A 23,709-nucleotide genomic window follows, 5' to 3' on the forward strand; every position below is an offset into this window, starting at 1 on the left:
AGACCCGACGTGTAGAAACCGGCTAACCAGAAACGCAAAAAAGGCGCTTGAGCAAGTCCGCAAAAAGATAAGGCAAGAATTTATCAAAGTAGCTGAAAAATATTGGACTATAACCAGCTCCGCACGATTGACTATAAAAACCCCAGCGAATTCTTCCCATTAATTAACCGACTACTTATACCAAAACAACCCCTGCAAATAGATAATATACTCATTGACACCAATAAGCAATACCTCGTGCAAAGAAGCGGCTGTAATATGAATGAAATCCCCTCCGATAATAATAGATACATATTCACGTCAGCAGATGACAAGTTGAACGTCATCGGAGCATACTACGAGTCGATAAACTCGCCCCGACCACTGAATACTGGAACCCGGCTCACTACACTAGTCACGAACACGGCTACACAAATAAAAAATACTCTTACGAACAATCGAATGAACAGGAATACCTTACTCTCATTCTCAAACGTCAACAGATCAGATAACCCCCGAATAATTGAAGGAGAAATCTCACCTTTCTGCAACGAAGACACAGTTACCGAAATTCTAGAAAAACTGCCCAATAAAACATCCTGCGGGCTCGACTGTATTCTACCTATCGTACTTAAACATCTCCCACCGAAAATAACCAAAGCACTTGTAATCATATTCAATAACTCCATCAACAATTACTACTTCCCCGCTAACTGGAAATGTGCCAAAGTTCTCCCGATCCATAAAAAAGGCAAGGACCCAAAAGACCCATCGAGCTATCAGCCAATAAGCCTCACTCCCAGCCTAAGCAAAGTTTATGAAGCTCTCATCAATATAAAAATAACATCCTTTAGTGCGATGAACAATATAATACCAGACTCGCAATTCGGCTTCAAACACCGTCACTCGACCACCCACGCGATACATAAGCTTTTATCTGACTTAAACAACGGAATAGGCAACAACCAAATTATAGGAGCGGCTTTACTTGACCTTGAGAAAGCGTTTGACTCAGTATGGTTAGACGGGCTTATATACAGACTGAAACAAAATAATTTCCCGGAATGGCTCATACTAATAATTTGGGACATGATCTCGCAGAAATCATTCATAACGTGGGATGGAATTAATACTTCATCACAAGTTTATAGCATAAAAGAGGGACTACAGCAAGGCACCGTCAATTCGCCGATTTTGTTCAATATATATACTTGCGAACTGCTAAAGCACTTCGGCCTAAACAGTGGCGCAAGCACTGAAGCAATTGCTTTTGCAGACGACGTGATCATATACACTAAGAGCAAACAAGTAAGTGAGGTCAGGAATGAGGTCGAGAATATAGTTGAGAAAGTTAACAAATTCTTCACAGCCTGGAACTTGAGACTAAACCCGCAAAAATGCGAGACTATCCTATTCAGGAAACCTCTCCGCTCAATACACTCAAAATACAAAAGAGGAAGCTCCGCTTTCCAAATCGAGATTAAAACCTCGGGGACGGACGAAAAACAATGGATCCGACACAAAAAATCGGTCAAATATCTGGGAGTCCAACTTGATTACCTAATACGTGGCAACGAACATATACGCAATCAACTGGCCAAAGCCAAAGGCGCACTCCATGCCAACTGTGCCAGTTTTTACAATAAAAATCTCTCTACCCGTACTAAAATAATATTATATTTATTACTCATAAGACCTATCATAACTTACGCAGCGCCGATATGGTGGAATACAAATCACACTATGTTCGAACAAATCAGGATGTTCGAAAGAAAGTGCCTCAGAGTGTGCCTTAAAATGTATAGATCAATTCACTCCGAATTTCATCACCTAGTCAATAACAAGACAATTTACGAGCAAGCAAATATAACAAGAAACGACGCATGAACCCTAAAACTAACTAGGGATTATTTCAGTAGCCTTCCTCGCGTCAGAAATAGAGTAATAGACAGCATACCGAGTCAAAACAATGCCGAAACGGAGCAACAGCTACGTACTGGATACCTGACCCCCCAAGCATTCAAATATTGTGACGACAAAGGACTAATACAAAACGCGGACAACATACCAATACTTTGGATAAACTTCCGAAAAGCCCATACCCCCAATCAATCTAAAATTTGGTATACTTATGTATTTCGATGCGCTAATTACGAATATGATATGCAAAATGGCCGCATTTTTCATTTTCAAGATCAAATTTCGAAAAAAATAATTTTTCTAACGTACTTTACGTTTATCATGATAAATATAGATTTTAGAGAAAAGTGTTTTAGATAAAAGTTGTAGGTCATAAAAAAATAGACATTTATTATTCAGTACATAATTCGTGTAGAAGCAGTATTTAAGGAGAAAAACACGAAAACGTTCCAGAATCTTTATATTTCGCCAAACTCCATTAGTTTCGATATTATGATATACTTACGCACTTTACCACGAGAAGGTTAGAGTTTGGTCTTCAAAGTGCATTTTTGTGTTTTTTTGCATTTTTTTATTTTTATGATTTTATTTGTAGTTCTGAAGATTTCCATTCATGCACCCACTTATTCCCATCCGCACGCAAACACGCACACTCGTACACATACATACGCGCGCGCGCACAGATGCGTAAATAATGAAAACGAATGACGTTTGGAACCACCTCAGGTTTGAATATTATTTTCTGATCCAAAACGATTTTCACGAACTCAGGTTCGAGCCAGCTCAGATTTCAATAGTATGTCCAAACTTAAAACAGTAAGATGAGTAATAGGAGAATGGGCACCGTTGGACGGGTCTGGAGCATCTTTGGATGTGTGTGGAATCGTTTTTTTTGAGATTTGACCTTGAAAATAAAAAATGCGGCCATTTTGCCTATCATATTCGTAATCAGCGCGTCAAAATACATAAGTACACCAAATTTCAGATCGATCTGGGATATGGGCTTTTCGGAAGTACACCCAATACTTTACCACTGGAAACGTAACAAGGCGGACAAAAGAATCTCGATGACCAACACAGACTTTAACGACAACCCAGAGAAATTTACTTACTCGACTGCAATGCCAAGGTGCGACTATACAGACTATCACAGAACCAAAATCAACAAATACTAATGGCTGAACGACAACTCAATGCACATCCGAGAATTGAAAGTAAGGCGGTCCCTGCAGGTGCTAAACCAAAGACCAGGTGATCGACCATTCAGACGATAGTTACCACTTTCAACGAGACCTATGGCACCTGCCTACCTGTAAATATGTAAATATGTATATTATTATTATTTTTATTATTATTATTAATTAGTTTTAAGTTCTGTAGCCCTAAGATCATAACTGGCAAAGCGAACCAGCTGAGGTTTTTTTTTCTTACTCCACACATTTTCCTCAAGCTCCCATGTGCCCCGCCAGTGTGCACAAGAGTGATATGCCCAGAAGCGCATTAACACAAACCGAATTTCACAACAGTAACAACATGATCAATACGAGACGATAGTTATTATGCTGCGAGCGCTGTCTAACGCAGCCAAGGGCATAAACATCCTGCGAAATATGGTTTTCTTTTTATTTAGTTTATTGTAACCACAATAAAAAAAAAATAATGTAATCCAAGAAACAATAAACATTTTTTCAAAAAAAAAAAAAAAAGGGCACGGTACGAGTCACTCAGTCAGCCTTACTGATGAGTCTGTGACCGTACGAAACGCAACGATCCCATTCTTTTCGACTGCTACGCACTGCGTAGGGATCTTCAATACCAAACCTAACTATCCCTTACTTACCCAAGAAACACCTACTCCACGCGATTTATGTAGCCTTCAACCTGAACGTCCCCACGGGACGCCTGGCTCTTGGTCTCTACAAGAGTGTGGGCTCCCGAAGCTTCTCATCACCGCCACAACGCGGCTAAATCCGTTGAACAGTTTCTCGTAAGCAGATGGTTAGGTCTGCGTTTCAATATAATACACATCGCTCTACGCCTCAACATCCTCAACGCGTCTAGGGCACGGTACGAGTCACTCAGCCCTGATGATGAGTTTGTGACCGTACCGGAGACGAAACGCAACGATCCCATTCTTTTCGACCGCTACGCACTGCGTAGGGATCTTCTCTACCGACCTAACCATTCTTTACTTATACAAAAACTCCTCGACGGTACACGATTTGTGTTAGACTCTGGCCTGAACGTCCCCACGGACGCCAGGCACTGAGTCGCTACAAGAGTTGCAGAAGTGGCGTCATCTACACAGACTTTTGATGGTTATTAATTGCGATGTCCGCCGCTAGATGAGTGGAAATCTACCTTCGTAAACTTAGCTGTTTTTCTCACTCTTTTGCAAAGTCATTGAATTAATTAAAACTTTAATACCGTGAAAAGTCAAATACATTAATGCCAATTTAGAAACCTCCTTATAAAAATTTAGGTTGATATTGACCTCCTTAAAAAAATTCCTAATAAAATATTGTAACAATGTAAAATTTTATCCCTTCAAATCCATTTCAATCAAAACCAGTATTCGAAATTCAAAATACACGATTCTTTTTTTTTTGGCCGCGTTTTGATTCGACTTCGGAAAATTTATGAATATCGGCCGTTGTGAGAAAAAATCGGCTAACGTCGCACAAATTGTCTCATTTCTTTCTATATACGGACGTCCAACAAACTTTATCTTTAGAAAAATTGAGAAAAAAAGTGTTCGAAAATTCATGGTACTTCAATATTGAAAAAAATCGACTAACAACTCATCTATTTTTACGTTTGAGTTTTTTTAATCAACTCATTCCCGACAAGCGTCGATTTTTGATTCACGATCCCCGCTTGCAAACAATTTACACTAAAAAAAAAAAGTCCTGAAATCCAAAATCAGTTGGCCAAATTCACGGAGTGAATAAATTCCTTCGATGCTGATAAAAAGCTACTTGTTACGATCACGACGCTACAGAAAAGCTTTAAAAAATACTATACATATATTGAAGAAGATGAGTAACTTTTCTTATCTCATTCAAATCGTCTCCCCCCCTCGACCCCCTCTAAGCAGCAACTCAACGACCGGTGACGTGACTGTAGAATATGCAACGCGAATCCGTTCTACACAGGAAAGAGCCGGTAAAGAGGGGCAGCTGGCAGAGTAAGGATGATGACGGTTCAGCGTCCGGATGAAGTTTCGTGCCTCCGTGTTCCTGTTTCATCATACTGCAGTACACCTGCGCAAATGTTGCCAGTGACACACGCACGTGGATTTTGCTCATGACATATCGTGTTATAATTTCACACAAAAAGTATTGTTGAGCTGTGGTTACCAGTATTCGAAAAAATAATAATTGCCGGAATATGTCAACCGAACTGAATTCAAGTATTGATAATATGACGGTTACCGGTGGTGAGGACGACATAGTCACCCCATGGGCAGTCGAAAGTAAAAGTGATGGTGGAATCGATTGCGATAAATTAATTCGTAAGTAAATACTCGTGGTATAACCTTGATATTGTGAACGAATAAGAAATGCCTCCAAAAGTTTTTAATTTTTGAGCATTTAATGATATAAAAATCTTTGCTTATGGACATTTACAAAATAACACCTCGTACTTACTGAGTCAAAACCACATGTGCAACTTGATTGGATATCTCAACAACAATTCAATAATTTTTTTCTATTAAACTGTAAAATAAATTTGTATTGATCTATCAGAACTCAAATTATTGAATGCTTTGGAATCCCCTGTCTTTCTGTTCTTTAATGAGATACTACGAAGTCAATTTATTTGGATCTTTCTGGGTCTCTGTTGAGACATTTATAGCACAGATGTAAAAAAAATTTGGCGCTGTAATCAAAAATCATAAAATTATAAAAAGATATTACAATGTTCATAATTTGATTGCAATATTTTCAGAACGATTTGGTAGTTCAAAAATCGATGATGAACTTTTGGAACGTTTTACCAAAATAACAGGAAAACCGGCACATCATTTTCTCAGAAGGGGAATATTTTTCTCTCATCGGGACATGCACACGGTTTTGAATCTTTACGAACAAGGGAAACCATTCTATCTCTACACAGGAAGAGGGCCAAGTTCTGACGCTATGCACTTGGGCCATTTGATTCCATTTGTTTTTTGCAAATGGTTGCAGGACGTTTTTAACGTTCCACTAGTAATACAACTGACTGACGATGAGAAATTCATATGGAAGAATCTGAAAATGGAAGAAGCCATCAAGCTGTCTTACACCAATGCTAAAGACATAATAGCGTGTGGCTTTGATTTGAAGAAGACTTTCATTTTCTCAAATCTCGAGCACATTGGCAATAATCCAGCGTTTTATCAGAATATGATAAGAATACAGAGATCTGTTACTTTCAATCAAGTCAAAGGAATTTTTGGCTTTGGTGATAGCGATCCTATTGGAAAAATCAGTTTCCCTCCCACGCAAGCGGCACCTGCCATCTCCAGTACTTTCCCCTTCATTTTTGGCAATGCCAAAGTTCCATGCCTCATCCCTTGTGGGATCGATCAAGATCCTTACTTCAGAATGACCAGAGACATTGCCCCTAAATTGGGATATCCCAAACCAGCTCTCTTACACTCTTCCTTCTTTCCTGCTCTCCAAGGATCTAAAACAAAAATGTCTGCCAGCGATATCAATTCGGCTATCTTCCTCACCGATACTCCTAAACAAATTAAAAACAAAGTTAACAAACACGCATTTTCTGGCGGTCGAGCAACCGTCGAGGAGCACAGACAATTTGGTGGCAATTGCGAAGTTGATATTTCTTACCAGTGGCTTAAATTTTTCCTCGAAGATGATGATAAACTTCAAAAACTCGAAAAGGTGAACTCACTTCTATTTCAGAGCGATGAATCTCATTTTTTAAATAAATTCCATTGAAAATAATCACTACCATTTTCCCCTGTTCTATTTCTAATACAAATTCCATATGAAAAACTCCAGAGTTACTCCGCATTCAATCGAAAAATGAACGATTTTTTTCTCCGTTTGTTTTTTCCAGGGCTACACGAGCGGGGAAATTCTAACGGGTGAATTGAAGAAAGAGTTAATAGATGTGATTCAAAAAATGGTGTCGGAGCATCAAGCAATAAGAAGTACGATAACTGACGATGTAGTAAAACAATACATGGAGCCACGAGATCTCGGTTTTGTACTTAGCAAATGATGCGTAATAGGAAAAAGAAACTACCCCCAAGCGTCAAATATTTTTGCACGATCTTTGCAGGCTCTAAGGAAGAATGCACCACGTTAAGCGCTTATGATGTTATTTAAATACTGAATATTTTCTAATTAATTAATGAAATATATTTATTATGCTTTAAAAAGAAAAACGTTTGTCTATGTGAATACAAAAATTATTTTTATCTATAATTATCATGAGGAAAAAATTCTAGAATTTAAGGAAAATCTTTGAAGAATCAGACAAAACCGCGCCAATACGATTGACGGTTTTCTCATTCTGCATCGCTCTACGCTGGATAAGGTATTTCAGGCTCATACGTTACGAAATTTATGTAATTTGTATTACTCGTTACGCATGCGCTACCTTGTTTGTCACAGCCAGTGTGCACATATGAATGTGCACTGCTTTTCATTCAAGGATTAAACGTTGCGCGCGCGGCCCCCGACCGCTTCGAAGCATTACTTCCGGTTTTCAACCGGAAACGATCATATAACTACGAAGTAAATAGTGACGAATCGATGATATTATTAAATTTTTACGCATGTGATAAAATACAATATTAATCGGTGTATTTATCGACCTATTGTATTCAGCATACGACGTAAACATTTACCTGATTAGTTGGCGGGAAAACGAAAAGTTGAATTCTCGAGCTCAGAAATAAAATAGCGGGAAGGAGAAGAGCGCAGTGACAGCGAATGGTTTTCTGGTTTATCGAAAAAAAGCATGAATACAATTTTGGTGTTTACTTTTTACGAGAGAATTTGAGTCTGATAACAGAATGAGCGTTTCCGGAAAGGTGATATAATACAGCACTACACGCAAATATATCGTAGCAGCTTCGCATTATAAGCAAGTATGAACGGAAAAAACAGACAGCGATTGGTCTAAAGTGACGACATACTAAAGATCTATTAATAAAATGTGCGCAAGCGCAATAACGTAAAACCCAGTGTGCGCGTCCGCCATTCATGCGAGTCGATTTCGTTGTTTCCCTCCTCAGTGTGTGCGCGTTGGGCCCTGGGCAGAAAAAAAAACGAGAGAGTGTGAGAGAAAGAGAGAGAGAAAGCAAGAGAGCGCGACGACATGGTGACGGTGATATTCGTGTGCCTTGACAAAAACATGAGACGAGTCGATTAGCACTCTCATATGACTCAAACGTTCAATATAACGCACGTACGGAGTAATAATGATAATCGGGAACGCTTGTCACACGTAAGTTTTTTTTCTACCGTCAAATTATGGTCCGTGTCGTTATATATGAAACTCGCTCCCGACGAAGCCACATACACGATACTAATTTTAGTCGGGGGAAACATTTTTACCATTTTTTTCTGTTTGCCTGTCCAAATACCGTTTATTTTCAACGTTTGCTCCTCTTAAATTTCTTCAGTGATTCTTATCTCGTGGCTTCTCGTTCATCATGTCGGGCTTCACAGGTACTTTAACCGCTCGGGAAAATAATATTTTATTCCCGCAATTATACCCGGTAAATTACATTGTAATATCTTCCAAGAGGGCAACGTTTCTCGTTTGCGAACTATAAGACTATTTCCCTCTCTCTCTCTCTCTCTCTCCTTGCTTTCTGTCTCTTTGGCATTTACGATGTGTTTGTAGTACCGTATCGTGCTCCCTCCCCTCTTCGCGTTTTTTCCCCCATTTGATTTTCTTATTACGAAATCCTCGTAAATCCGCGATTATCAGCTCTCGTGTTCTTTGCCTCAAGTGTATTTTCGCGCTGCTATTATTATATCACGAGCCTAGGAACTTTTTCATATCTCGTTTGGTTATTTGCGAGTTTGTCAATTTTTTAGCATTTTTCCTCTTGAGCAACACATTAACGTAGCGTGTGTTTACCTTTTTATCTAGCATCTTTCCTCCTTCCTCGTCCCAAGAACTCTCCACCAAAACTTACAATCTTGGTTTGCTAAATAATATCAGAGATTCAACTTGTTGAGAGGTATAGCAAGCAATATGTTTCGTATTTTTCTTTATAGAAGGATCAATACTTTGATAAAATAACATACATCCGCTAAAGCATCCAAATGTACAAAAGTTCAAGGATCGAGTTATGTGCCAATTTCAATGCTTATCGCTGTCTGGCATCTGTGTTTTTATTCTATTCTCAAATAGTTCTTTCAGTCAGATTGAATATAAGAAAAAAATAATTCTTCATTGTATAACTGACAAAGAATAACAAAGACTTGAAATGTTAAACATTTTAAAACTCTTTAAGAATTATGATAACAGACGATATATTAGTTTCCATTATTTAGTTGATTCAATTTGACATCGCATTCTTGACATCTGATTAAAAGATTCTTTTTATTTAAAGAAATTTTGGTCACACGAATATCATCAACAATATATAAATAATAAAATGAAGCTTACTAAGAAAGGTTATATAAAAATATTCTACCATTCGAGTAACAAATTGAAACAATTTTTCGAATGGACGGATTAAAAGTATGAACCAAACAAGGAGATGTATTCTGTCAAAAATATTTGTGATATTCAATATTCATGATTGTTGATCCGTTGAAGCTTACCAAATTTAGAAATTACTCATTCTAAAATTACAAAGACTCCAATGTTTGGGGTTTATTACCACAGGGTAGAAATGAGGAAGGAGGAGTCAATGTTTATTTGCAAAATAAATGAGTATAACAAAAAAAAGATGAGAAAAAGGAGTGAAATACTTGAATGAAAAACTTTTTTTGTTTTTGGCTGGAACGAACAGATAAGAAGAGAGTAAAAATATCATCGAAGCTAGACGTTGGAAGATGCTGATCAAATAGAGGAAGAACGGATCATATCGTGAGACAAGGTCGAGCGAAAGTGTTACAGGAAGAAAGAGAAAGGAGATTAAAAACTCTGAATATAGGATTTTAAGGGGGGATACTATGGGGACACTTTTGGACACGCCGAATACAGAAAAGTACAATGAGCATGGAGACGGAAACAATTTACGTTATGGGGTTGCGAGCATGCAGGGCTGGCGATTCGAGATGGAAGATGCGCATCGAGTTATTCCTTGTTTAAACGGTGAATTGATGGATTGGAGTTATTTCGCAGTGTTTGATGGGCACGCAGGTGCCCTGGTGTCGGCGCATAGTTCAGAACATCTACTCGAGTGTATAATGCAAACAGAAGAGTTCAAAATGGACGTTATAAAGGGTATACACACGGGTTTCTTGCGTCTTGACGATGAGATGAGAGATTTGCCAGAAATGACCGCTGGCACTGACAAATCTGGCTCCACCGCTGTATGCGCTTTCATATCACCAAGAAACATATATATCGCAAATTGTGGTGACTCAAGGGCGGTACTTTGCAACTCCGGCACACCGATATTCTCCACGAGAGATCACAAGCCTGTTGTGCCAGCGGAAAAAGAGAGAATTCAAAGGGCCGGTGGTAGTGTTATGGTACAACGTGTCAATGGCTCGTTGGCCGTATCCCGAGCACTCGGTGATTACGAGTACAAAAATGTCGAAGGACGAGGACCTTGCGAACAGCTAGTATCCCCCGAACCCGAAATATTCGTTCGTGATAGGGACGATAACGATGAATTCCTGGTTCTTGCCTGTGATGGCATATGGGACGTTATGACCAACGAGGATCTCTGCGATTTTATACACTCCAGGCTTTTGCTCACCGATGATTTAGAAGCTGTTACCAATCAAGTGGTCGACACTTGTCTCTACAAGGTGACGTTTTCTTAACTATTGCAATATTCATCAATTTTTACGTTCACATAGAACCGTGTTTCTATAATTTATTGCTACTATTCACTAAGAAATACTTTCAACATTCAAAAATGGTCAATTCGTTTGGGTGCTCTTTATATCTTCGACTTTTTGCGTTTTGAGAACAGCTTTCCATTGGGGTTTTGAATATCAATTATTGAAACCATATAAATAATGTTAAACCTCGGAAATATTTTTCTTTTTTACAGGGTAGCCGTGACAATATGAGCATAATTTTGGTCACATTTCCGGGAGCACCGAAACCAAGTCTTGAGGCCCAAAGGAAGGAGGCTGAATTAGAAACGGCCATCGAAAGGAGAATTAAAGGTTCATTTACTTTTCCATACTCACACTCAATGCTCTCGTTGTGCTGCTGTCTTAACACGCGATCTCGTGCCCACAAACATTCTTGACGCTCGAGCCATTCACGAAAGTAGATACATAAACGTGCCACGTACTATCCCAAGTATATCAGGCTCAAACGAGTTTCCAAAGTTGAGAAAGGAAAGAAAAAACACAGACAGAGTCACAAAAAAAAACTTACGTACCCGTTAGAAAAAAGAAACCAAAAAACAGCATAAAACGCAAGCAAACATTGTCGATTGCCTAAAAAAACAAACATTGAGCAATTGAACAGAGTGTAACTCAAATCAAAACGAGAATGTGCCAATCCTGTGAATTTTTATGAAAAAACGAAAAAAAAAACAAACACAAATCAAATATTCATAGTGAAACAATTTATATGAACACTAAATTTGTTATAAAATGAGAATTTGGGACCATTGAAGAGTATGTAATACATAAATACATATATTTAGTAATAAGTAGTATCAGTCGTTACGAGACTCGATGATCGATCATTGTATGACGAAACGAAATCTCGAGAATCTAACGATAAAGATACATACGTGGAAATTCAATCCAAAACGCCAGATAATCAAACACCAAAAAATACTTAATAACGGAAGAAAGATATTATCAGACCTACTATAACGGATTTAATGAGTACCCTATTTTCATTAGTATTTCTGACATACATTCTGAGTACTTCCGATATACATATATTGCATTATAAGATCCCGGTTTGTATCCTGTGATGAAGACCGCATATGACGCAGCGAGTTGCCTAGCTCAAAGCTGCCTCTCGAAGCCTTCACTTGCCATTCTCCATGCCCATTATTTAACGTTTCCTCAAAACAATCTCTAGTCTTCTCTGTGCTGCCTTTTGAAGAGACACCAAGAAAACAATGAAAACACAAATAAAATATATCAAAAGACTCAAATTCAAGTCGTAAATATAGTTGTTAGACCATTTTTTCTTGCTCTAAAGACGTAAATTATAGTTTTTAAGCATATTTTAATAAATTGAAAACGATGATCGAGCCCGAATGTGAGCCAGAAGTTTTTATCAAGGTGCTAAAATATAATGATGTCAATTCGTACTCGAAGCAAATACAAATGAGCAATTTTCTTAGCTCAACGTAGTTTTTCGATCCTTTGGCATGGTATTCAATATCGACAATTATTAGATACAACAATGTTCTTAAACTTACCGTCGTACGTACTTAAAATTCTATATTAACCAGATGTTTCTATCCCTGAATATTCACAATATGTATATCTAACGGTTTAGGGATTAGGTCAATTCCATTAATGGAAAAAGAACACTGTTTTTGTCGTTATTCTCTTAGTCATTCTACAGTATTCAAGTGTGATCACACACATATATATATATATATATATATATAGTTAGAGTAGATGATTACATTTATTTTTTGACTTTACGTGTTTTCATATATCGAGACAGTGATAAATAAAAAAAGTATGCTCTAATAGTTTGGCTGTGGGAAAAAGAGGAAAAATAATTGTGTCTTTCTCAAGATTTTTTTTGTATTTTTTCTCTCTATTAAGCTTAGCAAGAATTTTCACTTTGAAATAATATACTCTCTGAGCCATTTTAATCCTTCTTCCAACAAAATATTAATGGGATGCGTTTCTGCAGAGCTGGTTCTCTGCTTTTATAAAATGATGGAAAAAATTGCCAATCGATCGTACATTCTAAATCTTTTTAACATTCTGAATTGAGATTGCTAATATATAAAAATTAAACAACAATTGTAACGATAAATTTGGAAATTTTCGAGTCAACACTTCCAACCCCGAGCCAGGTGAAATAATACGAACGTTTTCGTTTTTTCCATGGTGACATAGTAACCAACGATTAGGAAATGTCGTCAGTAAATCATTACTTTATTGTACCAATACATGATAGAGAAATAGAAAAACAAAAGACATTGTTGTCATACCGTCGATGTGTTGTCCTGTCGAAAACTTTCATCGTCATTTAGATTTTAGAACTAAGATAGTAATAAGAGAAAAAAAAACTTGGTACAAAGCTTAGAAAAGTAACATAAAAAGGCAATAGCTGATTGTGCAAAAATACTTGCAATAAATTCTGTATTCCGATTATTTTGGCGCTGATTACACATTTCCATTCATTCATTATTGTTCTTTTTTCGTAAAATGAACGTGCGATACAAATAGTAGTAAAGAAATTAAAGACAAAACGAAATAATGAAAAATAGGTCCACCATTGGAGTTGTCATACCGTTTCTCAGTATAGAAACGCAATGAAAAAAAAAAAAGAATTTAGAAACTTTTATGAAAGTCACATGCTTTTATTTCTGTTGATTAAAAAAAAAAAGAGAGAATAGTTTAGAAGGCGCCACAGGTAGGTGCAAACTTGTTTACAACACACTAGATTTTTTTTCTTGCAATTTCCCTTTTACCTCTTCTCAGTAGTTTAACGGCAATGCATTTCTTATGGAGATTCATTGTGCGATTGCCGTTATTCGCTCGAGATTAAATAACTTGGTGTAAAATCAATGAAAAAGATATTGAATAAAAATTCGAGAGACGATTGCTATTCGAGTACAGACAATTCCACAGGTGGACCAATTAGTCACGTGTTGTTAAGGATCGGCAATTATAAAGTGAGAAAAAAAAACATTCGAATTCTATTGCGAGACTTTAAACTTTTAAGATATGTCCATAAGAAATGTAGTGTGAGTAAACGTTTGAACAGAGTTCAAATTCCGAAAGTAGCTGCATGTTTTGTATATATTGATTAGAATTTCGTAATCGTTTATACGTAAATATTTTTTTTTACTCTTCAATTTACGATATTTTAAGAAAATCTTCGTTTTTTTTTGTTATTTACATTGAACAGTAAGTTCATTTATGAATCGGCTGATATCTCGTTTGCCCATGATAACCAGGAATAAGACTCCTCGAAAGCACTTGATACAATTTTATCACTGCATACTGATTATTATAAACTTACCGGCTACGTTACGAAAACTTTATAAATACACTTTTTTTTTATCATTCACATCCCAACAGATGGAAAAAAAAAGCCCAATCGTTTCGAAGACATTATTGAACGAAATAATTCCCCCAATCTTTCCCAAATGTTTTATTTTTCTATTTGCGATAATTATTGAATATTTTTGTATGATTATTTAAATGAAAATACACTGTTCCACGATTAATACACTCAATCACGGTTAAATATGCAATGTCTCCCTTTTATCAATTAGCACATACATGAATTGTGGAGCAACAGATGAAAATAATAAACTAACTTTGCTATATTTTTATTTCCAACAGAAATCGTCGCACAGCAGGAAGGTGAAGCTGCCTTCAATTATCTTCAACTGTTCCAGCTTCTTGCGGACCAAGAGCTACCGAATCTGCCTCCGGGTGGTGGTCTTTTTGCAAAGTAAGATTTTTCTTTCTCGTTCAATTCGATACGACAGTCGGGACAGAAGAATCAATGAAAAAGTATAAAAATAGTATTACAAAAAAGTATTACAATGATGAAAGAACGTGGCAGGATTTTATCTCCTTTCTAACGTCAAATAATCATAAAACTTTCGATTCGTTTACCTTTTTTTCCCACGAGCTCCGTTTAAAAAATTTGCTTACCGATGAACTTTCTTTGAAGGTGATTTCGTAGCAAGTCCAACGACGAATTATCCGCGGTAAGCCAAGATATTCATCCGGCTAATACCGAACAAATTTTCCTTCCCACTCTCCCGGATCTTTTTAAACGTTTACGTAATGAATTTTGGGCGAAGGTTAAACTATCCAACTACCTCTTTAAACACAAAGCCTCGACAGTCTATTAAAACTTGGCTTGATTCCAATATACATAATTAGATTTTCCTCGCGCAATACGATAATTCGATCGAACGTGACCATGAAAAATTTCATCTCAAAATTACACTCTATTCCTTCCTTATTTATGTTTCATTTACTATTTTATTCTACCGAACGAAATATTTCGGGCACTCGTTTTATGCTGTTCACATATTCTTCGCTTTCATTGTCTTTAAATAAATTGTTTTCTTTCTTTTCACAGGCAACCACTCATTGAACAAGTGTTTCGAGAAGTATGTCCCAGCAGAGCAGAAAGTGTAAGTCTTAGATACGATTGCCCTTCATCTAACTAACTCCGCCTTATTTTAAACCACATCAAATGTCCAACTCTAATCATTGCACAAGCCCTATTCCCATGCTCGTTCATTCAGATCTTACAGAGAAAGAGCGAGAGAGAGAGAGAGAAAAAGAGAATGAAAGGGAGGAAAAAAGTGAGAGAGAGTGAGAAATTAAAAAGAGAATATGAATAAGAAGGAGGGGGTAGGGTGGCAGAGAGGAAAAAATGCTTAAAAACTCATTTCCCTAAATAAAAAAGCGACAAAGTATTACATTGAGTCAGAAAATGGCTGCTAATTGTAAAATAACGTCTGCCAAAAAACGGTGGAGAACAAAGATTGAGCAATGTTGACGAATGGAGAAAAGAGAAAGAATAATTCGTCGTATAATTATTAGAACCATAGGTCCGGGAAAACAAATGAATTAATTAATAAGTAAAATTAGTAAGTGAGGAATCGAAATTGCAATGCATTGAAAAGTATCGAGTGTTTGAGTGAACAAAAAAAAACATTGAAACAGAATAAGAGAATTGTACAAAATCCATAACACTCGAACTTCAATTATACTTGAAAAACTAAAATCGAAGAGTTCGATGAAAAAAAAAGGATTCAAAAGTACGTACTCACTTAATCGAATAACGGATTTATATGTACATATATTCAGCGAGGTGTAAATTTCCAAACAAATTCATTAGCTTTCTTTCGATCGTCCGTCTTGAATTACTAAAATGAATGTTGAGCCTTATCGATCATTCCATTTTACTTTCAACGTCTTTTTTTTCGAATTTTTCAAACATTCTTATTATCCGAATACTATATTTTTTAGTAATACAGAGAAAAATCATTGGTGATTGCGGATGATAGATTATCATTTCCACGAATTTTACATTCTTAATTTTCCCGATAAATACAATCCACGAGAGGAGTAAACATTTTTTATTGCACATAGTTATATATTACCAATCTCACCCCCCCCCCCCCCCCAAATGACGAAACACCTATAATTCTGCTGTAGTGTTACCGCATAGTGAATGTTTTGAAAATTCAATTCCATGGCTGTCATTTCGATGAGATTCGAACAGGAGGACAACAAAAATTCATGTCGATACTACAGTTTGTTATATATCTTGTAAATTTTCCTTAGACCCACGATGTGACGAAGAGAAAAAAGATTTTATATCACAGTTATTGATGCAGGGGGTTGAGAGTTATTGTACAGGTGTTTTAATTACACTGACGGCAAAATGGGAGCGATCATTAAAAAAAAATAAAAATACATCAAATTATGAGGAGGATCTTAATGTATATACAACAACGGCCACGGTAGTGGCTCGTATGTACACAAAAATATATATGAATATAGATGAGGCTTTCCTCGCTGATTCGAACTGGTTCTGACCCTTAATCTCTCCGATTCGGTCTTTCGATTATTCTTCAATTTTTGCTCATAAAAAGCTTTTTATGAATAAAAGGATGGAAGGTAGCCCACTTGGGCTCAATACTCAAAGTTTTTCATGCAAGAAACAGAATTTTTGCAGATTGCTTTAGATTCTTGGGCTGAAAATATATTTGTTTTTTTATCAAATAATAAGCAAGTCAAATCGCTCTAACAAAATCACGAGTGCTTTTCAGAGGTAAAGTAATTCAAAAATTGTGAACGAAATCGGAGAAGTTGAGGGCCAGATCCTGGCCGAATCTGCGCGAAGCCCCATTGATATTATCAGACACATACACACGCTCATATAATATCTGGTCTTAAGACAAATTGGTCACACTGTTTTCATAGGGTTTAATAAGTTTTGACGGTAAACACACAAACACACACGTGCACACGTTGGAAAAGCTATTTTTACAATTATCATTTGAACATACTGTGGCGTCGTATATAAAATTACGAATCGCTATTCATCGCGTTATAAATTGTGGTAGAAAATAGTTGAAATACTGAAAAAGTACGTACTTATTGAAAGAGGATTATAACGAAGATTATCATTAACAGTTATTATTGGATTCGTATTATTTTATCTTCTTTATATTCTGAAAAAGAAAGATTTATAAACGAGAAAATTAGAGCGAATTTAAATCTCGATAGTTCGAAATTGCGTGACAATGTTGAGGTATGAATGAGCGAAGATGATATGATAAGAAAGAGGAAATATAATATTGGTCACATAGATTTTCATCGAATCGGACGATGAACGAGAGGAAAATAAAGAATAAGAGTAGTGAAATATTTCTTCGGTGAGCCTCTGCTGTGTTGGCAGTAATGCATAATATTACGATATAAGAATTATATATTTTTGTAGTTCTAGCGGACTTGAGCTCATAAATATTGATTTGTAGGTGATCGGTTTTTTCGATTATTCCGAAAAGTATGAATGACGGTAGTTTTACTTGTTAGAAGCGAACTAAAGCTTCAGTCTCGCTTGTTCTTCCTTTCTCCATCTCCCTCTTTCTCTTTCTCTTCACATCGCTCCTTCAATATCTTTCGGAGAGTTGAAAAAACAGATCAATTACAATGTAAAGTTAGACCTAGCGAGCCCTGTACATATAAATAATGTTTCCACAGATGTCTGTATCGGATTTTTTTTTCTTCGGGGATAAATCATTATACCAGTAAGTTCGTAGCAATGCCAGGAAGCCTTAGTTTTTCGAGGTGTTTTGTTGTTCGTCTCGTTGCTCACACCGGATTTAAGAAAAATTATAGAAAACAAAAACAATAGTCAATAAAACGTAAGAGAAGAGAAAAGGACGGGGAAGAAGCTAGAGAGAAATTGGAGAATTTCGTCTCACCTCACCTCACCTCACCTTCTTTGACTTTAATCAAGTATTAACGAATTATAATGATCTCGATTCTTCGGCATATTACCATTTAATTATGAAAAAGATAATATTTACATATGTATGAAAGACAGTTCAAACTAATGCCCTTCCTTAGTTCCCCCTTCTGCGGTGCTCGAACCACATTTTTCTATAGCATTTTAAGGCTACTTTTTTTTCTTTATTTCAATTTACGTGCCCCTCGAGTATCCAAACGTTTAGTGCGCATATACCAAAGTACATTATCATTTTCTCCTGCTGTTGAACATTACACTTCGCGTTCATCTTCTGTGTAGGTATACATTATGGCATTACCTTATTATTTCCTCGTAGTTGTAACGAAGATAACACTCTTTGCGGGTCATTGCCAACGGGAATGAAATCGTGCTTGAAAACTTCGAAGTGAACGTATTCGCATTTGGGTAGCTTTTTATTTTGTTAAAGAAAAACTTCGAAGAAAACGTTGCGGGCTTTTTCCTTAGTGAAATCACGATCTCAACATTTCTCTTTTCGCATTCACACACATTCCTGAAAGCTTCGAGTTATTTCTTGACCCAGCGAGTAACAAAACTCCCAAAACGACTTTTTTTTTTACTTATGGGAACTGTAGTTTTAGTGAGACACGAAAAACAACTATAAGTTGCAAAAAACTATCGTGCAAAAATGAACAAAAAGGAGAAATCATACAATTGACAGGCGAACACATACTACGCCAATGACACACTGTGAATCGTTTGTTCTCATCGTATCCTCATCAGGATACGAACGATAAACTTTTCTTTTACTATGTACAATTTATCAACGACATTTGTTGAAGGCTCATTCCACAGAATATCCCATTGGAAGGAAAATACAGCTATTTTGTACGTCGTCCCTCCACTTTTTTACTCGGGCATTCTGTAAAATTGCGCTCGCGTACATACACATCCACAGATTTCATGATAGATCATGCGAACCTTTTTTTCACCGTCCACAATTGCAACGAGTCGAAAAAATCGTCTCTTAGAAAACCGTGACTGCACAATAATTTTCCTTTGCTTGCTATAACTGTGGATTACAGGTAAAAATTAAAACGGCAAAATATTTCGTTGAATCGCAGCATCAATAAATCAAGCACAGACTACTTTCTTTCTGTTAAATTGCCCCAACTTGCCAGATATTTCAATCGAAGAGTGAACGTTGAGTTACCTGATCCTGTAAACCTTGTCCTTGTCTCCTCAGATCGCTTTGGATTCCAAGAGACCTTTGCCACTGGAGAGACAAAACCTTCATTAGATGAACTTGATAACAAATGTTGATCGTCTAATCGTTTTGTTTACATACTTATTAAAACAAGAAACACGCAACTGATACGAGAAAAATCTAAACGTCATTCTCGAACGAGTTTTCTTTGGTCAGGGGAAAAAATTAAAAAAAAAAAAAAAAACAAAAATAATGCAAAAAAAGTGAACTCGGTCGTCGGGACGATTCTGAAAAATTGTGTACCTGAAATTGTTTTGCTACATGACGATCGCGTCTCTCCTTCGAATAGTTGCCTCTAAATCGTTTTTGAAGCGAATAGCCAAACCTTTCATGGGACATGGTACACTGAAAATCCAAAAGAAAGCCAATCAATCGACTCAAAAGCATGAAATCGTTGAGAAATTAATAAATAATTATGACATTTGGAAAATCTGGCAGGAACATATTCGCACAATGAAAGCTAACTATTTAACACGTATCAGCAAAGCATTTTCAGATGTAAATCTTTAGGGGAAAAAGAAAAGAGAAATAATAATATAGAAAAACTTAATGTGATCGAGATCACTGACGGACATTTCTATGGAGAAATCTTCAGGTCTTAACTCCAATCTCATTTCACTTATGGCTAAATTGTGGTGGAACATTGTAATTAACGAATTCAATTTTTACAGTAGAAATACCATTTCTAAAGAAACGAAATCAAGAAATTTTTCGTACGTGTACATAGACCGTGACGCTGTATAAAAATAATAATGGAAAGAGAGAAAAAGAGAAAGAAGGAACAATCGGATTAAAGACCTGCTGGATTTCTCTATGTGAAATAATAAAATATTGAAATTCTTGTGTGACTCGAATTCAACAGAATATCATGAATATTTTGTGTATGTTATTATACTATTTACTTATGAAATTATTCACACTATACTATTTACCTATGTTGTTGTATATAATATACATAATTAAAATCTAATTTCATGGGAACACACATGCCTTCTGTATTATATCAAGGCCATTTACGTTAATACTTATTTGTTTCTTTTTTCTATGCTTTTCTAATCGTTTAATCATTGCTTAGAATTCCGCTTATGTTTCGCTCGTTCGCCAAAAACTTGATAAAATTTCGCTTGTACGAAGAAACAAATACTCGAAACATGTCTGTGTTTCATTCGATTTAACAAATTTTCAAGTTCCCTCGACTGAACCGAAGTAGTGTTTTGTCAAAAACATTACTTGTCGTTGCGTACCCCCTTGCTCTTCCATACACATTTTCGTCGACGTAATATCGATCATGGAAACTTGTCAGTAAGACTTGAGTAGTTATTGAAAACAAAAAATGACAGTGGAGAAAAATATACGTGCCTAAATGACATGAACGACGCTTCGAACCCGCGACGAGCTTCCAAATCGAATATTTTATCGGTTGAGATGATATCGCTCCAACGAATTTTTCAACGATTTATATTATTTGCAATGGAATCATTGAAACCGCGTCTATTCGACAACGAGATAAATAGATTAGAAGTTGATTTGTGGGACCATTCTGTTGAGTCATTAATTGAGCAAGCATAGCTTTGCGCCTGGTGAATTTGTTTAAATTAACTTTCAAACAAAATATATATGACGGTTTGAATTAGATTGAAATCCCCTCCTCGGTCAAAGCTTCTGGTGAAACGAAAATCTTCTCGTCACTCAATGAATGAATAAACAAGAAAGGAAGGAGCTGAATCAACATTCTGTACAAATGAATGTTTTTTTTATTTATTTTTTTCTCATTTCTGTAGAATGGAAGAATGCATGAGAAATCCTTGATAAAATTTTATTCCAAAGTATCAACTCCCGAGCCAGCGAATATAGAAAAAGAAAGTGCATTTTTATGATTATTTGAAATTGTTATTAGTGGGTTTGAGTAATATTTTGTTGTTTGTTGGTCCAATTTCAAAGCTTAGCACACTGGAATACTCGTCATGACATTATCCCATTCGCTACTAAAACAAATATTTTTCAATTCTATGAATGAATTTGAATTTATCATTGGCCGAATTATCATGAAGATTTCAATGTAAATGAATAATTTTAGGAGAATGATATTAAAAATGGACGATGATTCTTCAACAAGGGATCACACCTTGAAATAATGAAAAGAAAAAACCAAAATAAAAGAAGGAAAAAGAGTGTAGAAACAGGGAAAGGAGGTTGCGATCGACGTCAAACTATTTTTTACATGCATCCCAGGAGTAAAACAACCCTAAATGTATAATTAAGAAAATATCTGGTTATAGCTCTGTGTAGTACGAATGAGAAAAAGAGCAAAAGATAAGAGAAACAGAAACAAATGAAAAGATGAATTGTGAAGCAACTGATTGTGCCAACTTTCACAGGGGTCGAAAGTTATGTGTTGTGTATACATGATTCCTGAAACAGACAAGAGAGATTCATTTCACAATGATATAAATTTATATCGAGCTCGAATGATTAATAAAGTTTATGCAGCTGCTCTATGTGTTTCATTGAAGTTTTACTGTTCTTCAACACTTAGTTAGTTAACCCTCTAAAATTTTCATTAACCGAAGAGAAACGGGTTGTTATGGGTTTGGTGTGTCATCCGAAAAGTTATTTTTTCTTTTCATCAGATTACTAATAAAATGTGCATGATTTTCTGTTGGTTGTCTATATAAAATATGTATAAAACGTGTTAAAAGCGCTAATATTCCAAAAAGCTGTGGATTCCTTGAAAAGTACGATTTATAGATCTCTTGCTATATACGAGCGAATCCCATAATCGCGACATGTTCCAATTTTTCCCTTGTGACACCTCTGTGATTTGAATCCCTTAAAACTGTGAAAATAAAGAGAAAAAAATAAAAAATCTACTCACATATTGACGTTTCGTTTCAAGTAGCATTACTGTAATATGATTGCAGAAATCAGACAGCAGTTAGTGTACTCGATATGTATTTCATTATTGATACATGCTGTGTATGCTAGACTGGCCCATTCTAAAAGTGACAAAATCCAGACTACCAGCGACAACAGCAACAATGCGGAGAAATACAGAAAGGAGACAAAGAGAACGAGAGTTGGGGGGGGGGGGGGAGAAAGAAAAGAGAGGGAGACAAGAAAAAGAGTACTCTGCGAGCGATGTGTGTACAAAATACCACTAAAAGTAACAATGCAGGCACCGTTGCTTACTCACTACTCATTACCAAAAAATAAGCGAGAAAAAAAATGGAAAAACAAAAAAGAAATATGTGCGATATACTTGTATACCTAATTATAACGAAATATTGACTTAAGGTTTATTGTACAAAGCATTTCATCTTCTGCCAAGGGTACAGAAAAACAAATAGAAGAAGCATAACTCGATAAATATGTCCAGCTATTTGTAGAATGTAACAAGCATCTTTGTTTTTCATTGTTTCTTTTTCTCGAGATATTTTTCGTTTCTTTTATGTTTATTTTTCATTTATTTTATAAGTTTTCTGATCTAAATGTATGAGCAACGGTATATAAACACGGTTATATATTTTTGTAGACATCTTTTGTAGCCCCCCTTTCTCCTTTCAACTTGAACGTACCTGGAGCAATGGACTGACAGTAATGGCATTTTTTTTCCTTTTTTTCGATTTTAACCAGAAGAACGATTCTCGACTACTGTACCTGATGCGCTAAATTCGAACGAAACAATCGCTATCCTACTGTAAGTAATTTTCCACCATAAAATGTTCGATGCGAATTAAAGTTGTCGTCGACGCAATTATAAGCGTTATACATATTTTTCCTCTATTGACGAGAGGGCGCAGCATCGGAAAACGAGAAAAATATAAAATTCGAAATATTTGTTGTATCTTCGTTTCTTATTCTTTTACAAGTTCGTCGAATTATTCCTGAAATCATTCACCGATTCTATCCTTACGATTGTATAGTCAGAGTTATTGGCTTGTCGTTTTTTTTTGAGCATTCACAGCGCTATCCTTGGCTCATGAGTTTTGAAAATCTCGACGAGAAATTTAATTTAAATTTAAATCCGCGGATTTGATGATAGGATAGGATATGACAGTTGGATTTATACTTGAATCACATATTTATCATGTAAGATACGATTGTATTCGAATGTGTAGTTACTGGATATTTGAAAATCAAATCTGTATTATGTTTAAATCGCCCGTGTAAAATTAGAATGGAATATTTGGTATGGAAACTTCCCAGCAGTCGTTTATACACGTATTTTCATATCGCCACGCCATCTATGCCCA

General features: G+C 36.1%; 1 protein-coding gene and 2 long non-coding RNA genes across 12 annotated transcripts; 1 reads left to right on the forward strand and 2 right to left on the reverse strand.

Annotated features, from left to right (window-relative positions):
• The first annotated feature begins 5,051 nt into the window (after positions 1 to 5,051).
• Positions 5,052 to 23,300, forward strand: alph (alphabet). 9 transcript variants are annotated; one of them, XM_043417501.1, is made up of 6 exons: positions 8,163 to 8,364; positions 9,890 to 10,859; positions 11,108 to 11,225; positions 14,568 to 14,679; positions 15,322 to 15,376; positions 22,378 to 23,300. In XM_043417501.1, exons 2-6 carry the CDS (start codon positions 10,053 to 10,055, stop codon positions 22,393 to 22,395), a joined length of 1,110 nt encoding a protein of 369 aa, XP_043273436.1. In that variant the 5' UTR covers positions 8,163 to 8,364; positions 9,890 to 10,052; the 3' UTR covers positions 22,396 to 23,300. The 9 variants fall into 9 exon arrangements, 7 of the variants coding, with proteins under 7 accessions (XP_043273436.1, XP_043273433.1, XP_043273434.1 ...); XM_043417498.1 differs by having other exon boundaries at positions 23,090 to 23,300; XM_043417499.1 differs by having other exon boundaries at positions 23,093 to 23,300.
• On the reverse strand, positions 7,628 to 8,614 carry LOC122409738 (uncharacterized). The gene is made up of 3 exons (XR_006260748.1): positions 8,475 to 8,614; positions 7,763 to 8,169; positions 7,628 to 7,642 (listed from the first exon to the last, which is right to left on the reverse strand). It is a non-coding gene; the product is annotated as an uncharacterized lncRNA (long non-coding RNA).
• LOC122409737 (uncharacterized) lies at positions 13,128 to 15,482 on the reverse strand. 2 transcript variants are annotated; one of them, XR_006260745.1, is made up of 2 exons: positions 14,886 to 15,482; positions 13,128 to 14,690 (listed from the first exon to the last, which is right to left on the reverse strand). It is a non-coding gene; the product is annotated as an uncharacterized lncRNA (long non-coding RNA). The 2 variants fall into 2 exon arrangements; XR_006260746.1 differs by having other exon boundaries at positions 14,847 to 15,482.
• Positions 23,301 to 23,709: the final 409 nt, after the last annotated feature.

The sequence above is a fragment of the Venturia canescens genome, chromosome 4, assembly GCF_019457755.1.
Source record: "Venturia canescens isolate UGA chromosome 4, ASM1945775v1, whole genome shotgun sequence".
In the NCBI taxonomy this organism is placed as follows: Eukaryota; Metazoa; Arthropoda; class Insecta; order Hymenoptera; family Ichneumonidae; genus Venturia; species Venturia canescens.

Coding starts and splice junctions, on each gene's coding strand:
- alph (XM_043417495.1), top strand. CDS start 10,053: ATGGGGACACTTTTGGACACGCCGAATACAGAAAAGTACAATGAGCAT. Junction 10,860..11,107: donor TCGACACTTGTCTCTACAAG/GTGACGTTTTCT, acceptor TCTTTTTTACAG/GGTAGCCGTGACAATATGAG. Junction 11,226..14,567: donor CATCGAAAGGAGAATTAAAG/GTTCATTTACTT, acceptor TATTTCCAACAG/AAATCGTCGCACAGCAGGAA.